This window comes from Falco punctatus (genome assembly GCF_963210335.1).
Source record: "Falco punctatus genome assembly, chromosome: 1".
Taxonomy (NCBI): domain Eukaryota; kingdom Metazoa; phylum Chordata; class Aves; order Falconiformes; family Falconidae; genus Falco; species Falco punctatus.
The window spans coordinates 31742785-31761167 of NC_137580.1; the positions used below are offsets into that span (position 1 = coordinate 31742785).

The following is an 18383-nucleotide window of genomic DNA, read 5'->3' on the forward strand; positions in this document are numbered from 1 at the left end:
AATTAAATCAGTATTAAAATTAAGGATCTCTCATCAACTTTAATATCAGTATTTGTGTGTGTGTATTAGTACATGATATGGTAGTAAATTTTCTAACGGACACCAGCCTCCTATTACTATTCCTTTTTTAGCCCCTTCAGTATGTATCGTTTTTATAATACTCATTTTATAGAATGGGAAACAAGGCAGAGGGGAAGTCTCTCACTCTGAAGAGACTGCCTATTGTAGAAAGCCTGGATACTGACATTGTGGTTTGAATTTTTATTTGTTCAAATTGTATATCTTGGTGCTTATACATGTTTATCAGTGTTCAGCATTGCTACACATCTGGCTTCTAGTGTCTCTTGTTGGACGCAAGAAGATAGAGTACTCGGTTATTTGTGTGGAAAGGGGTTTAAGTGACAATTTCAGAAAGACCTAGGAACACTAAATAAATCTAGTTATCTAGAGTTACCCAGCTGCTAGCAATGATATCCAGCTTTCTCATCCAGAAGTTCCCCCATGCAGTTATGTCTTCCAGCTTCTGCCTTAAACAAAGTTAAGGTCTTGGGGTAAATAGTCTCCTCTATACACAGCTGTGTTCCATATGCCACCGTAGAGCTCTTCTGTGCCTTTAAGGAGGCAGGGATCCAGGGAAAAAAACATCATTTGATCACAATAGTTAAATCCAAAATCTTCATCTATAGGAACAAGAAAGTAGTATAGGTAAACTTCATTCTGACTTTTCTTAATATTTGCATCTTCACTGGTTTTGCTGGCTTGATGTTTTTTTTCAGTATAGGTCTCAAGGAGTGTCAACATATTCTTAAGAATTCTTAAGAAATATGAAGCGGAATAGTTTATCATTAGGGACTTTTACTGATTCCCATATTGAATCATGGGCAAGGTCTTGTCCTTCAGGTGCACAGCACCCGATTAGAAATGTACTAACAACTTGGCCGAGGCTTTTAAATACTTGGACTGATGGCTTTTTCACTGTGACTATCGAATATAGATATCCAAGATAAATTTCAGTTCAATTTGTTTAAGCTTAGGAAAGTTAAAAGTTACCCAAGACAGATCTCGTTTTAAGCAATCTTAACGACCAGCTTCTCTGGTAGTCCTAAGTGACAATTCTGAATATTTTAGATGGCAAAAGTGCCGTGCTGGTGGCTGGTCCTCTGAGCTGAGTAATCCTCAGTATCCTTGGCAGTGTATCAAGCCGGATGCTGACTGCAGAGCAGAAAGAAAAGAAGCTGTTGGAAGCCTTAGAGACAAGAACTTCAGCATGGAGGATAATCCTGATGTATCTCCAAGTATGTTGTAATGTATGTAGCTGTGGAGAGCAAAAGCTGAGCAAATGCTGCCTGGAGGTCTTGCTGCTCAGTTTTGTAAGTCCATCTCCAGGATAGGAACATTTTTTCAATAATATGCTTCTAAACACTTCATGAAGATTAATTAATTCTCAGGAAACCATTGTGACCTGCCTTAGTAGTTATTCTACCCTTCAGGTACCTGGTGAGAGGTAACAAAATTAGGTAATTTTTAAAAAAGATATAGAAACGTCAGGCTGCGGCAGTAGTAGTGAACAACAACACGGTTAATAAATGTTGGTACATTTTAGTATATACTCTTTGGGCCTGATCCTAGGAGCATGTGTAAATAGCATGACCTGTGAGTCAGTATCTTAGACCGGATTCTACTTGCAGAAGGGCCGAGGGATACACCCTGTAAATAAAGTTTGTTTGTAGAAGCATGTGTAACTTTGAGAACTTGATGTAAGGGAGTTGTTACCATTAAAACCTTGATGGTAGATCTCCAGCAATCCATATCTACTTGCTATGTGAATGAACCCCATTTTTTTGAGTTCAAGTATGGTATATAAACCTTCTGCTTGTACAGTGTCCTGTGAGTATATTAGTAATCACGTAAACTTAGATTCTCTGGGTAACGTTGTGTTCTGTGGGTTTTTTTCCAGAATTTTGTGCTGTCCTTCGAAAAGGAGACATCACGGACAACGGCAGTTACCCCACAGTTTGGACAAAATGTGGATTATGTGGACTTTATTCATTTAAACATTTTAGAAAAGAAAGTTCTTAACAATTCTGAGGTTTCAGTTCAGTATTTGTGTTCTAAGCCTTGTATCGTTAACTTGGAAGCAGTAGCTTCCTCTGAGTTCAGGACTGGTGTACCAGTATATAGAAGGAGGTGGAAGGATGAGAAGAACCTTTATGTTAGCAGAACTCGACAAGTACATTTGAAATTTCCGAGCATTATGGTTTACAGAGATGATTATATCATCAGAAACTCAATAATAGTGCACAGTGTGATATTATATGCATGGATTAGTCACAAATCGGTTAGCAGCTATGGTGTTGGGCAGAACGAAGACTACCAGGATGCAGTTGCCAAGAACTACACCTTTTTAGAAGCAGTTCCACCTTTTGAACGCCCATATAAGGATCACAAAGTTTGTCTTCAGTGGGGTGCTGACTATTTGTGGATGCTCCAGGCAAACAGGATACCTCAGTGCCCTCATGAAAGTGGTAGGTGTAACGTCACTCTTTTCCACAAAGAAACTAATGGGACCCAAATAACATCTTTGGTAAGCTGTTAAAAAGTACATACCTGTAGTAAACAGGTAAACGTTATGTAGAGTGATTTGCTTGGCAAACATTGTTGAGTATGTAAGCTTTGTAACTGCTAGAGCTGCAAATGACTGATGCCATCAAGTCCTTCAGAGCTGGCTTGTTGCATCACAGCCAGCCTGGAGATCTGCAGCAGTATGGTCTTCTATTTTCTAAGCGTATTCAAACAACTTATTTAAAACCCACTGAGGTCAGCAGGCATCATTCCTTTGTCTTCAGAGAGAGTTGTTCACTCCCTTACTGCGTTATTTCAGGGTCAGTCCTGCAGTTCTTACATACATAATTCTTACACAGGTAGTCTACTTAAGATGATGGCCACACGGAAACATATGTTTAAGTCTTTATAGTGCAATAAACTTCATAGTACTTCACTTTTTTGCCCAAAACCATTATGCACAAACACTTTTGTTTTAAAAATAAATAGTTTTAAATAAAATAAAAAAAAACCTCTGTCTTGCCATCTGTATAAATTACTGAAACTCACAACTGCTTACTTGATTTTCTCAGAATTCTGATTTTTTTTCTGTCTGCCTATATCTGGCTTTACACCTGCTGACAATTATTTTTGTCATTAGTCTACATTCAAAGCAGAACCTAAAAACAAAAAGGTTATTTGCTTCTAAGGGGTTGTCTCCTAGAAAATCCCCTATAATGGTATTTGTATCACTTATCTTCACTACATTGGCTGAGAAGACAAACAGGGAAGCAATGATGTTGCTTCCTTCAGGGGCTTTCTAAAATACTTGTTGGAGACAGCATGTGATCTCTGACAACAGTGTGAAACATCTTATGTATTTTCTAGTTATATCATAGATAAAAACAATATAACAGTGAATAGGAGGAAATAACATTTTATTAAAGTTAATTTTTTTAAATGAGCTTGTAACAATTTGCTTGGGCTTTGGTGTTTTGGGTTTTTTTTTGTTGTTTTGGAGGTTTTTTTAGGAAAGCTGTTAACATGTCATGGCTTTGAAGATCTTTTTCATGTTTCTTAGCAGGAACGGCTTTATCAAATTTATTACAGGATTATGCATATCAGTTAAGAACGGAATTGGTGTCTATCCATACGTATAGTATAAACTGCAGAGCTAAAAATGGAGAGTAAGTCCAAGAGCTGGTGGAGTAACGTTACATAGGCATAAGCAAAGATAGGATGAGATTTAACCAAATAACATAAATCAAGATTTCTTCCTTACTAACTGATTCTTTTCTTGAAGTATCTTAGGTTGAAATGAGTCTGTTCTTTCCTTGCTTCTAATACCAGCTGGAAGTCAATTAATTTCACTTTCCATGGGTTATTCAGTCCGACACTGTAATGCATTTAATAACAGCAAGTAAACTTGTGTTTAAGGACTTACTGAAGTTTTGTGTTAATTTTTAATCTGTTGTACGATTCAGATGTTTGACTGTGTGAGTTAGTTAATTAGTTATCAATGCTTGTTGCCTGGCAGATTAAGAAAGATTTTATTTTGCAGATGGTGTCCAGATTCTCAACTTTATTTACGCTTCCAGCGGGGAGAAAACAGGAATCATGAAGAAATTTGAACAATTTGAAAACAGAGAACTTGAGACAGTCAGACGACATCAGATTGATTATCCCATGTAAGTATAGGCAAATAACTGAAGCAGGCTATAATTGATTGTTGAAGGCTATAGAATGACCTTAAACTCATAGGCTATACCACAAATTAAAGGAATACTGCCTACTAATTTGAGAAAAAGCTCTAAGGGAAACTAGTTAGCAATTCATTCTGTTCTCTGATTTCAGTTTTGGAGAGGATTAATCTAAACCTCAGAAAGATATATTATGTGTTAGTGCAGTGCTGTGTAAGGGATACCAATAGCAGGAGTAACGGAGCTGGTTAGGTACAGATAGGAGGGTGGGTTAGCTGTTATGTGCTGTCATAATCAGACTGCTGTCTCATGACTAGCTAGCCTGGGGTTTTCTGTGTTTCAAATGTTGTTTGCAGACCAAGTGCAGGTTTCTTGCAAGGGCAAGCAATGTGGACCAGCTTTTTCCCTATAAATTCAGGCTCTAGTTCATTTTGCAGTTGACAAGCCCTTAGGGATAGAGCCCCCTGCCTAGGTAAGTCTTCAAACTTGAGCTTACGCTATTTTCTTCCACCATTGCTGTGTAAACTCCTAGCTGGACAAACTCTCCTTAGCCCCTGCACACTGTTCAGTTACAGAGGAATCACTCTGGGAAGATCATCTTTCTCTCCTCTTCTCCCCATTCCCAAAACTGTTACAAATCTTCAGTCATGCTTTGCAACTTTAGAGGAAAAAGTGTGTGTGTATATAATACATATATATATATATATTTATATATATATATAAAAAAAATTTATCTCCCTTCCACCAGATGCTGTTAGCCTGCCAACATTATTACAGAAATAGGAAATGATCACAGGAACTGGAACTTGCCTGCTGGTTTGCGTTTGGCCTGTGACCACAAGAAGAGTGCCAAAGATGACTTGCCAGATAGCGCGGGTTCCATACAAATTACTAGCCCTCAAACTATAGCTCTGAAGTCATAAGTACAGAGCAATTTTTAGCTCCTGGCCTCTTCAGGATGGGTGACAGCTTGGTTTGCACAGCCTGCTGCCCTTTGCTCACAGTACAGTTGCATTCTGCTTCTGGCACTGAGGCACTACTCAAGCTCTGCTTGAGAATGTATGGCATGAGTTTATGCAGCTCTTTACCTGTTCCACACAGTTCCACCCTCTCTTGCCTTCAGGTGGTGTCTGCAGGGTTAACATTAAGAGTTGCTTGTGTGTTGTAGTTGCATGACAACCTGGAGTAGCTCTGTTAAGAAGGGGAAGAGAGCTTCCCTTCAGCATTCTGTATGTGAGTGGTGGTTCCCCGCTGCACCAAAAGGTCAACAGAAGCAGATGGACCTAACTGAAGTTACTTGTTTGACTTCAGTCAGGGATTTGTAAAGACAGACGTCTGGAGACTGACAATAGTCATTTGAGGTAGCTACCAGCAGTATTTCTGGAAACACAGTGTTTGCATGTAGGTCATAACAATCAGTGTACAAGTGATTGTGATTTACAGACCTTTCTACCTCACCCTTGTGCCATCTCTGAAGGATATGGTGTTATTAGCTATTTAAGGTGTAGACTGTATTGGGGAAAACTTCACCACCCTTGCATTTTTTTTGTAAGCGAGTGTTAGGCTTTCAGACCTATACCTGGTTTAGTTTAGGAAAGGATACCACATACTCTGTGTTCAGCAACTTCTTGAGAGAGAAGCAAGGCAAGTTGACACAGTTCTAAAGTAGTATAAACAAATATTGACTTTTTTCTTAATTATAGAAATAGAAAATATTAATAATATTTCCTCCTAAAAGTCACTAAGAAAAGAGAACTTCTTTATCAGATATGATAATAATCATAATGCTTTGCTGGGTTGTACATTGGAGCTATGGTTTTCAAAGGCATTCAGCATTGGCCTAACTGATACAGAAATGTTATGGAAATAAGTGGTCAAGTGTCTGTTACAAGCACTGAAGCAGACTTGGTCTGGCACAGAGGAGCTCCTTAAAATTAGATACTGTGGTATAAATTCTGCTTTTAATGCCTCAGCCAGCCAGCTTTGTACAGAAATTTCTAAGTAGATAACATTGTTGGGTCTTCAGTTTTCTACTTTGCAGTGCTCCAGAGTTTGCACAAGCTTCACCTTTATGTATCCCACGATAGCTCCGTGACAGCTATTCATATCTGCACTACTCAGAGTCTGGATTCATTTTTAAATGCTTCTCCCAAGCACATTTTCACAGTTGGCATTTAGTGTAGATGACACAGCTTAGTTTTCACTGGCTTCAACAATCAAGATTACCATGCATCTGGGGATTTTGTACTGTAGCCTGCATGCGTGAGGTTGGCTCCGAGTTGTCTCAGTTGTGTTTTCAGTTCCCTCTTGATGTGGGATCTGGTAGTAGCTCTGACCCAGAGTTCTGGAATTGATTCAGATAACACTCTCTTACTCTCCTCATGCTGTTACCACAAAAGTGCACAGTTAAAAGGAGATCACAGATCCGAGAGTCTTAAGTACAGTTGCTCTGAAGGTTTTCACTGCAGAGGATGTGTTCTGTTCTGAAGATCACATGTGTGAGAAACGTTTGCTAAGTTAAAGTGAAATGCATGCTTTTCAAATGATATAGGGAGATTTCTCATCAGGAGTGGATTTTTTTGTTTGTTTTTGCTCCTGCAGGTTCACTGTTTCAATCTGGCTATATTTACTCCATCACTGTGAAAAGGATCTGTGTGGTATACTCTATTTTATTGATCCGAAAGAAATGTATAGTACTCCTGCTGTATTTCTAAATGAGGAAGGTAAGGGGTATTATTAACGGCCTTCAGAAGGGGTCTAATATAGTCTTTATAGATCTGTGCCTAGGAATAACACTGATCATTATATTATCAGACCTATTTTCTGAAACTGAGCCCTGGCAAAATGCTTTATTTTGATTATAGTGTCTCAATAGGAAAGTAGCTACTAAATTAAAAGGGTAAAACTGAGAAATAGTTGCATAGCATCTGGTCTTGTCTAACTTCAGGAAATGTCTGCTTTGTTAGGAGAATAGACTGGATCTTACAGGTCAGGAACATACACCGGGATTAAACAATCTTATCTCAATGAACAACATCTGTTATTATTATTGAAGTATTATTTTAGTCTTGGTCTCAATTCTTGTATATGTACTACATGAAAATTTTTGAAAATTTGAAATAGCCTCAGAAAAGGTCCAAATGATTCAAGCTCTTGCCTATATTGCAATAGTAATGTAGCAAGAAGCACAGTCTGTTTCCCTATCCAAAAAAAAGTTAAGCGGTAGGACTGTCTTAGTCTAGCAACACTTGCAGCAGAGGAATATTCCTGCCAGAAGGCGACTGACTCTTCAGCCTCTTGGTAGTGAAATTCAGCAGCTGGGAGCTGACTGGCTGGCTCGTAGAGGAAATAAGTGTGCAGAGTTTTAAAAGTGCACACCTGGCTTTCTCATAAGACATTACATTTTTTCCCCTTCTTTGCAAGTTTCATAACTAATCTTTTCCTCTCTGTTATTTTTGCTATTTCTGTTTTTTTCTGTCTTGTAACTAATCTAGGTAATTAATCTATCCATTATAAACTGGATTTTTTCTTTGAAGAACAAGCAAAAATAGCAGTTTATTTGGAAGTTATCACCTTGATGCAAGATTTACTTTGAGGGGGTTTAGGGACAGTTTTATTCTCAGCCTTAGACTAAATTATCATAATAATCTGTTCTGGTCTTAAGAGCTCAAACCATGAGTCTAGCTTCTGCAGGTCCAAGTATCGGAGGGTAGAGTCATCTTGTACTTGATCATTGCATCCTCACGTGCTATCCGTTTAGCGTTGAGTAGACACCGTAGTCTGCTCTGCTGTTTGCTGCAAGACATGTCTGCTTTCTGGTGTTTGAGATCAACTGTGGCACCCTCCCTGTCTGCCATACGTTTAGTGTGTTTATCCCTCAGACAGTTGGTTTTGAGTCTGTGGTTTCATGTGGGAGCCTGGGCATTAGCATCCGAGATGTGTAACTGAAATGTGGAGCAAGTTTCCCTAGGATTCTGAGAGAGCTGATGTATGGCTTGGCGAGTGCCCAGATCTCTGTTGGTAGTGAAGAGGATGAAGAAGACAGAAGTGCTATAAATAATACATTAGGAACCCCATTCTTAATGTTGATATTTCTGTGGTGTTTATTTCCTTTTTCTTCCTTTTTTTGCTGTCAGGTTATGTGCATATTCAGATGCACCTCATGAGAGGAGATGACCTTGCAGTGAAAACTAGCTTCAGCCTTCCTCTCAAACAGTGGTTTCGACTGGATATTTCTTTTAAGGGTGGACAGGTATGCGTGCTACTGAATTAGAGGTTCACGACTGAGATGTGTCTAATTTGATTATGCCTTTGACAAACCCCTTAACAGCTGAGAAAGACAGAAATACTATAATTTGTACATGCTTACATAGCGAAAGAATGAAATGTAAAACTAGAAATTGTTGGGAGATGTTCAGACCATCCAACTTCGGGAAATCAACTTAGATGCTTAAGATAAGAGTGTAGAATTACTGTGTATTCGGTGGCTATGTTCGTGTACACTGTTGCTCTCTAGAGACAGTTGACTTTACAGGCAGCCAGTACTCCTTGCTTAGATACCTTGTCTAAATACTTGAAGTTACATGGTGTGAAAAGCTCTGAGGGACTTTGCACTTGGAGGCTTAGGTGTTTTTACCGTTCTGATATGAGAATTTACGTGTCTGGTCTTCTGTAGGGTACCATGCCTCTTGCCTAGATGTGTTAGCTAACAGGGAGGCATGTGCAGTTTCAAAGTTTTGCACATTTGACAAAGTGACATAGGATTACCTACCTTTATAAGACCAAAAAATATTACAGTATCCCTCTGTAGTAGATAAGTAATTTACATTTTAATAAACCACAATTGTTTTTTCACAGAACCTTCCAAAAGCAGCACTGAAAATGCAGGCTCCCTGCCAAAGTTCTCTGAACCTCCAGCTACTATGATATTAGGGTGTGAAAATAATAAAAAACCTTAGTCTTCTGTTTCTCAACTTCTTTCTTCTTGAAAATGGTTGAATAGATTACATACTGAATTGTAAAAATAATTGCTAATTAATGGCAAGAGCAACTAAGTAAATTTAAAGTATGAGATAAATTACTGATAAAGCTGAAACAATGTTTTACTGAGAGAGCAATGTACAGACTAAACTACTGTGGTTCCTTTTGCACCCCACTGTTTTTAAGTATGTAAGTGGTGAGCAGACTGATTGTCTTGCAAGAAAATCGGGTAGAAATGTGTATTTACTTTTAATATCATATGCTTTTAAATATATTGTTAAAAGGAAAAATGAAAAAAGTGTTTTATAGAATCAGAACTTCTTTTTCTGCTTGTTTAAATTGTAGAAATAATTTTAGTTCGTGGGAAAGGGAATGCCCTATGGGTTTTGAAGCTCAGCTTCAGGTACAAATGTGAAAGTTCCTGTAAATATTGATACAGGATATATTAGTCTTGACCTTTTGGAAATTTGTACAATTAGATTAAGGAAAATATTCTCATTGAGAGCAGAGTGAATTTATTCAGGTGTGAGATAAAACCTGTGGTCAATAAATTTCCACTTCTGGACAAAGTAAGAGGGCCAGGAAGAGTTTAATGAGCACTCTTGTGGACAAAAGAGGAAGTAGGACCGAACCTAAAAACATTTTAGTACTTGGAGCCATTCTCTGGAACAGATAAAGCTGTGGTTTGGTTCCATCTTACTAACACTTCTTTCTGTAGTAAGTTTTTAAATGCTACAACCTCAAAAGGTACAGAAGAGTCTCCTTATTTAGGCACTTTGTGTCCAAAGAAGGGCAACAAAGCTAGTGAAGGATCTAGAGAACAAGTCTTGTGAGGAGTGGCTGACGGAACTGGGGTTGTTTAGCCTGGAGAAAAGGAGGCTAAGCAGAGACCTTATTGATCTCTACAACCACTTGAAAAGAGGTTGTTTGCAGGTGGATGTCGGTCTCTTCTCCCAGGTAAGAACTGATAGGATGAGAGGAAATGGCCTCAAGTTGCACCAGAAGAGGTTTAGATTGGGTATTAGGAAAAAATTCTTCACTGGACGGGTTACCAAACATTGGAGCAGGCTGCCCAGGGAAGTGGTTGAGTCACCATCCCTGAGAGTATTTAAAAGATGTGTAGATGTGGCACTTAGGGACATGGTTTAGTAATGGACTTGGCAGTGTTAGGTTAAGGATTGAACTCGATGATCTTAAAGGTCTTTTTCAACCTAAATGATTCTATGGTTGTATGATTATTTCACTTCCATCGAGATACCTTTAGTCCAGCATGACTTGAGATAAAATAGATAAATTAGGGAAGGTTGGGAAATTAGGCATCAAGAAATTAAGAGCCAGATTTTAAGAGCATCTGAAGGTGCAAGAAGAGTAAAAGCTTCAGCAAAGTACAGATGTCTTATAACTCAACACAGGAAAGAAACAGCTGAAGTAGGAAACGTGTACTACTTTTGCTATTTTTTGTTGCTCATGGTTGGCCAGGACAGACCAGTGCCAATGCTTTCCATTAACCTCTTCTGACATATACCCTCTTTAGTGCAGAGGAGATGCAACAAGCTGCAGCCGTAATCTTCTGAACTAGTTGAAATGGATTAATAAATATACCTTCTAATATTTTGTTTATTATAATTAATATTTTATGTTATTTTAGATAGAAGTAAGCAGTGTTGGGAAGAATTTGAAAAGACATCATCATCAGTCTTTTACGTAAGCAGCGTTTTCCCTTTTGTTGACTAATATGTGTATATGTGTTCAGATATGGAAAGTGGGAGAAGGAAAGCACAAGTTTGTAACTGAGATTCCAAACGATTTTCAGAGTATCTGTGGTATTCTTCCAGTCTATGCTTTCAAAACCAGTTTTCATTACTATGTTTACATGGAGCATGAGCTGAATAATTTTGTTAATGCCGTGAGCTAGTTGAGTTAACATGCTGCATGATCTAGCACTGGAGTCTGATAACCCTCCATAAAAAATGGTTGGAAGGTCAGTGGCATTAGGATCGGTCTTCAAAAGAAGTCTTGGTCTTACTGAAGTCAAGAGAAGTTTTGCTGTTGCTGTGAGAGAGCTAGGATTTCACCAGTGAAATTGTTTCCTGCTTTGCTTAGGTAGAGAGCAAAATTTCTACCAGAAATGTTCTTCCTCTATCCTTTACTCTAAGGAACTGAATAATTTTTTTAAATGGCTCTTTAGTTGTTCTCTTTCCCTGTAATTTAAGATTGACTCTTTCTTGTGCAAATAATTTAAAAAACCACTTTTTAATATGGAAACTATGTAACAGTAAATTGCATGGCAGACTTAAGTGTTATACCTTCTCTGTTGTGGTTACCCAGAAATTGTAAACTTATACATAGTAACTCTAAGAGACCAATAACTTAAATTTTCATATGCCAGTTTTAGAAAATACAAGGGAGGGGTGGAGCTGAAAATTTTGAGGTTGTGTAATGATGCATAAAACACCAGAAGATACCTACAGGTCAGAAAAATAAAACACCCTGCTGGTTTAATATGCTTGTAGACAAGGGATTTGTTAAAAATACTCCAGAATTTATCACACTAAATTGCAGAGTAGATTTTGAGAGTAAACAGACGAGAAAAGCAAAAAATACTGGCAGTGACTTTAAGGCTGTCAGTTATGGAAATTCTGAGATACAAATTTTGGTGTGGTTTTTTTTCTTTCATAGTACCTTTTGATAGCCAGCTGACTTTTCTTTCATGTTCAAGTTTTAGGGAAGTTTTCTATTATGATGACACTGCCGGATACTTTGTTCTTGGAGGCAGTGGATATGTAAATGGTATTGAAGCATTCTTTGGACCTGTGATATACTATCGTCTCAATGTGTTGGAAACAGAACAGGTAAACAAAAGCAGTATTTGGAAATGTTTAAATATTAGCAGCCCGCTATGGGCTGTATTTTATTTTGTTTTAACTCAAGCTCTTAGCAAGTGATAGACTTGCTATGAAGCATAATAGTACTTGGGAATATATAACCGAAATATGATCATGTTCTGCTGAAATCTAGGAATGTTAGTTATCACTTAAAAGGCTAAAAGATAAGACTTATAGAAGCAAGTATGTAAAGCAATGTTCCTGAATCTGTATTTAAGTAAGGATTTATTTTCAGTGTTGCTTTGTTTCCCAGACTTTTTGATGATACAGTATTGAACATGTGATTAATTTATGGTTTTGTTGAAATTGGTGGTAAAAGTCATGTAGACTTGGTCAGTTTTGGAAGTTCATCCATGGTTTCTTGGATTATGCTGACTGTTTAAAGTCATAGTCTGTTGTGGCCAGCATCAGGTTGCCTGGCACGTTAACATGATGTACCAGAGAAGCTGATCGTAGTAAACAATGTTTCCTGGTTTTATTTGCCTACAACACTTCTTTCTACCCAAGCATAGGCAACAACAGGTACTGTAGATGCCATTTATCTATGATTTGCCTTTTTATAGATTTCTAACCCTCTTCATGATAAAGAAACAGTGGAACAAATTGAACTCTACTATGAGAGATGTATGGACATTCGAGAAATAGTTTATGAGTACAGATACATTGTAAGGCAAGGTGAAAAAGCACAAAGAAATCGTAAGTGTTGATCTGTGATGTATGAATTTTAAACTGTCATCTTTGGAGACCTGTTTTCTTTCCTTTTACCAGAATCTGGATAACAGTCACCAAAAGTAAACTTAAATTCAGCCATAACAAGAAAAAAAGGCAATTTGAAAAGTTTAGCCTTGTTACTGGTAGCTAAAACTATGGGTTTGTCCCTGCAAAGACTTTTGTGCCATGGAATACAGACTTAAATCATGTTCTTGGTAGTTCTTCTCTAGTAAGACAGGTGTATAAAGGGACAAAGAAACACTTTCAAGCTTACATGTAAGCTATTTGATTGCCTTTCCTCCATTTCATTCCCAAATGACCCTAAAGGCACATGTATTTTAAGCCCTTTCCCCCAAATGGGTGATTTTTTCTAGAATGTCTCTGCCACAGTTGCCTAATGTACAGTAATTGACAGGTATATACCAAAGCAACTACTGTAGTGAAGGAAGAGTAACATAGGTTGTGTGTGCTGAAAACTAGCTTATGTTTCCAATTGGAATTTGATTGCATACATTGTGACCGGAGTATGGAGGAGAGTAGAAAAAATCTTACCTATTTGTAACTGGTCTCTGCTAGCTGTATGAGTTTTTAGCACTACTTTTTGTTAAGGATGTGTTCATCTTGTCCATGAATTTTTAGTTTACCCTAGAAACATCTTTTTTTCTACCAGAAGCTTATTTTAAAGACCAGCCAAGTCAGCTTTCATGTCTTAAATATGTTGTTTTCTCTAGGTTACTGTGAAAACTATTATTTGGAGCTGATTCACAGCTATGGAGAAAAATCTAAATGTGATGCCTTCATGTGGGGAAAAGAGCTCAGGGAAAAGTACCACACTTTGTTCAAACTGTTACAAGAGATGGATTTCAGTGCTGCAGATGGTAATCATATTTTATTTTATTGTTCTTAAACAACTCCATATTATATGTCATTTAAATTAGTATGCTTTGACTTCAGTTTGTTTTACACATTTTTGTTCATATCAGCTAACTTAGTAAAGGAGTGTCATGTGACTTATATGTTGTGCTGCAAATGAGGGATGGCTTATTTTGTAGAAGGAAATAGAGATATCCTTATGCTTTTAGTGGTTAGTTACTTTGAGATGGTCTTCTGGATTTTTATTCACTCCTCTTATTCAATAGTACCTTTTATCTCCAGGAATTTTGGTTGTCTGTATTGAGAATAACATTCAGTGTGAGAAATAACAAAATCTGCCTCAGTCCCATTAAATTAACGAGGGGAGATCCATTCCTGATTTTAACTCTTGCAATAACTGTGTGTCCTATGTTTTATTTTTGGTGTTAGAAGATGGAAGTGATACAGTTCTAGAAGTTGGCCGGAGGATATTTGAGAAGGTTGCAAAGGGTCTGTCCAGCGCTGATGGCCTCAGCAATATGGGTTTCTCTGTTCCTCTCTTGGTGGATTCAAGTTGTTGTGGATACCATAAGGCTTCTTATTTTCTTGCAGTTATATTTGAAACAGGGCTAGGTGTGCCTGTGGATCGTACAAAGGTAGAGTATTTAATATGCTTGGTTACGTCCGTGAAATTACCTTTAAAGGCAATTTAGAAATGGGATGGATTTGTGATCAATTGAATTTAAAAATGTGAAATGGCCCCAAGATCAAGGCTGTAGTTGAAGGGATTCCCCAAAACACCTACTCTTAAAAAGCCCAGTGGCAGTGAAGTCTTTATGAACTCCGGATTGTGGGAATCTTTATCCTGCTCATCCAGAACAAGGAAATCAATAATATAGTAAGACCTAAAAATGGTGGTAAAGTGAAAAGCAGGGAACGTACTGCTTTTCTCAGTCACTGAGATGGTAGGATGAAGTAATAACCGCAGAATCACCCGCAGTCATTTGTAGATGGGTATGGAAAATGTCTCACATCAGGCAAATGTCCTAAAGTGGAAAGGTTGCACAGTACGTTCAGGAAAGAAGTCCCATTTTACAGTGTGCAAAAATGTGGTGCTGAGTATATTATGGTCAAAGGTTTACAGGTAAGCAAAGTAGAACAGTTTTATTTTGGAAAAAACCTGACCATGCTTCAGCTGAGCAACTGCAGAGCATATAAACTCCTGACCTTTTAGTTAGGTTGCAAATAACTGAAATGTTTCCATGTGATTCCATTGCAAGGTCAAATAAAGTGGAGGCATTTATTTATCACTGGAAGAGGGCTATACTGAAATTGCCAATGTGTATTTAATTGTGATATAATAGTGTAATATAAAATGCTCATAAAGAATAGCAGATCTGCCTAATGTGGTTACAGGATGCTAAATCAGAACTCCTCCTCAGAGGCCAGTCTGAGACCAAGCTCACTGCAGTTTTTCAAACACAAGAAGCCTTAGACAGGAGCCTTTTTTGTACCCTAATTATGAAGTATACCTAGCGCTAATTATGGAGACGAAGTAATTTTATTACTGGTTCCGCTTCAGATAGTGTAGGAAATAATTTAATATCCCGTGCAAATGGAATACTACTGTTTTATTACTGTGCAGGTGAAAAATAATAGTGCTGAAAATGGTTTTGGCAAATTTGCAGTACCTCAACTATTTCCAGCACCAATTACTATCTCAAGGGAGCTTTGTGCTGAAACCTTGTCAGCCACAAGTCCCATCCTTCTAGTCCTGTCAGATCCTTGGGGTGAGATTTTCAAGTGCTGTTTGTTAACTTCCATATGTTTCCACTGAATTCGGTGCAAAAACTCCAGTTGGCATCAGTGAGACTAGTTAAGTCACTGCTGAATATAAAAACTGTCAGAGCATAATTAACACTATAATAAAGTAGCATGAAAATTTGTAGCACCCTTAGTGGTGGCAGAGTAACTGCAATACTTGAAAAGTATTTAGAGATTCCATTTTTTCTTTCCAATCTTTCTATACATATAGAAGGCATTTTAATGACTTTAGGGCAGTGCTTGATTTTGTAACTGTTTACATGGTATAGCTAGTATGTCAACTACCAGTATGAACACTGTTCCCTATGAATCTCCACCAAAGTGCTAAACTTGTGAGATGTGCAGTGAATTCAATCTTGTTTATGTCTGTTGATTTTTGCCAGGGACTGCTGTATAGTTTGGTTGGCACTCAGGGGAATGAGAGACTTGCTGTAATGAATCTTGGCTATAAACACTACCAAGGCGTTAATAACTATCCGGTTGATTTGGAGCTGTCCTATGCTTATTACAGTAATATTGCAATAAAGACATCATTGGATCAACACACTATAAAAGGGGAACAGGTAAGAATTATAAATGGATCTAAATTTCTTTTCTATGACTTTTCATATTTTCATTAATTTTCATATTAATTACGTAGCTAGAACGTTTCTGTCTTGATTTACAAATGTTAGCTCATCTGATTGATGTGCCTGCCCATGGCAGGGGTGTTGGACTAAATGATCTTTAAAGGTCACTTCTAACCCAAACCATTCTATGATTGTTACGAAATCCCCCAAATTATATGTAAATATCATTACTCTGTTTCTTAGCAAGGGGGAAACCAAATCAAAGTTAGGTTCAAATCCTCAGAATTGTCCACATGAGTATCTTTCAGTAAAGTCTAGGTCTTATTCTTGGGCCCTAATTCCTCACTGAGATTTTTAATTATTAATATAATTTGATGTGTTTATTAAGCAACCGATCCACTGTTTCAGTAGCCAGCCATCATGAAGTTCATGTAAAAGATGAATTGTTCTTTCCATACTCACACCTTTTCTATAATCAAATGTAAAGATTTGGCTGTTAAATAGGTATCTGATGAGATAAAGTTTACAGTTAAATTCTTTTAGAATAAGCTGCTAAACAGGAGGTAACACAACTTTTATCTGTGAAGAATACTGAAGGTAGGCTAGTACTAGGATTCTGGCTTATCAGGAAGAAAGATTATTGTACAGAAAAAAAAAAAGAGATATTTTGATTGCTGAAGAACTAAAAATCAGTAGATAGCCACCTAGATAAAAGTGCTGTAGGGAAGGTCTTCATCAAGCTTTCTGCCAGCCTTTTTTTTTATCTTTTAAGAGAGATTTCTACAGGAACTAAAAAGCCTTAAAAGGTTAAAAGAACTTCTTTGCCATTAAGTGCATTTAAAACTATAAAGGTAGTGGGTGGTTTTTTTCAGTTGTTGACACCTTGGCATATCTTCTCAGTGTAGAGCGGACTTACGAGTTTTGTACTGTAATGAGGCAACAAATGTTTTTACATCGGATGTAAGGATGGTTCTTAATTCACTGGCCAACAGAGGAGTAGTGAGAATTCTAAAACCCAGAATGATAATGAATTTTTAGGGTTAAACAGGAAACGGGCAACATTTTCATTTTGTTGGCAGATGTATGAATTCATTGTGTAATCATTTTTTTTTGTGTTCACCTACTCTTCAGGCATTTGTTGAACCTATAAGGCTGATGGATGATGAACTCCTAAAAGCTCAAACAAAAGAAAACGGTGATGTCTTTATGTGGTTAAAACATGAAGCAACAAGAGGAAATGCAGCTGCACAGGTATAAAGTGGTACACCTCCCTTTTCTTGATTTTATACACATGTGTTGTATGTACATCTGACTTTCTAAGAAAGTTGTAGAGGAGAGTGAAGTGGACAGACTTTTTCTCTTTCTACCCAGAATTGCTTCTATTTCCCATGTTTCTGTCTGATAATATCCAGTGACTGTGTAAAAAGCTTTAACAATGATGCAAGGCAAAAGGGAAGAGTTGTCAAGACTTAGCAACCCCCTTCTCTGATCGTTTTCACTGGGTTTGTATTTGACACGGTATGGTTATTGCTGCTGATCTGAGACCAATAATACTGAGCCATGTGCATGCATCAAAGTCTGCCTTTATCACTTACCTCTGCACTTAAATCAAGACAGACTTTCATGGAACTGACAACTGTAAAAAATAACCCTACTGTAGATTTAATGTCAGTATATTTCACCACTGTGAAGCCCTCTGAATATTCTTGATAACCAATTGTTTTCAGACTGTTGAGGACATTTAACTATTTTCCTCACGTATTTAAAATCCATTTAAGCCTGCAAAAGCCTGCTCCTGCAATTCCAGTCTCAATACTAGCATTTATAACATTAGCGTTTATGTTTTCTTTTAGCAACGGTTGGCTCAGATGCTGTTTTGGGGCCAACAAGGCGTGGCAAAAAATCCTGAAGCTGCAATAGAATGGTATGCAAAGGGTGCAATAGAAACAGAAGATCCAGTGTTAATATATGATTATGCCATTGTGTTATTTAAGGTAAGTCACGTTTCGTATTTTAACTTCTAAAAAAACATTCCTATGACATGAATGTTTGTAAGTTATCTGCAGTGACACACTGTGAGAGTGTATACAAGTGCTTTTAGATTTGTCTTTGAAAATCAATCAATAGTTATGAAGCTAAGGTTGACTTTTACCAGTTACACACAAAAATTTTAAAAAGAGCAAGTTAAAAGCAGTTTAGTCACTTTGTTGCTAGCCAGATTCAGGACCAAAATACCACATAAATTGTAGATCCTAATTTTGTATAATGGCTTGTCACCTCAAAAATCTAACCAACTAGTAGGTAGAGGCCTTGGTGTAGAA

At 37.5% G+C, this 18383-nt stretch overlaps 1 protein-coding gene across 2 annotated transcripts in view; it reads left to right on the plus strand.

Moving 5' to 3' along the window:
* The window catches only part of SEL1L3 (SEL1L family member 3), a 37462-nt gene that overhangs the window by 2560 nt on the left and 16519 nt on the right, over positions 1 to 18383 (plus strand). The window contains exons 2-13 of one of the 2 annotated variants that reach the window (XM_080386173.1): positions 1958 to 2525; positions 4103 to 4229; positions 6843 to 6964; positions 8378 to 8493; positions 10870 to 10925; positions 11941 to 12073; positions 12670 to 12802; positions 13549 to 13695; positions 14120 to 14325; positions 15877 to 16056; positions 17194 to 17313; positions 17916 to 18056. In XM_080386173.1, the coding sequence (XP_080242299.1) occupies positions 1958 to 2525; positions 4103 to 4229; positions 6843 to 6964; positions 8378 to 8493; positions 10870 to 10925; positions 11941 to 12073; positions 12670 to 12802; positions 13549 to 13695; positions 14120 to 14325; positions 15877 to 16056; positions 17194 to 17313; positions 17916 to 18056 (2049 nt within the window). The remainder of the gene's footprint in view (positions 1 to 1957; positions 2526 to 4102; positions 4230 to 6842; positions 6965 to 8377; positions 8494 to 10869; positions 10926 to 11940; positions 12074 to 12669; positions 12803 to 13548; positions 13696 to 14119; positions 14326 to 15876; positions 16057 to 17193; positions 17314 to 17915; positions 18057 to 18383) is intronic. The other variant, XM_080386174.1, reaches the window with a different exon arrangement.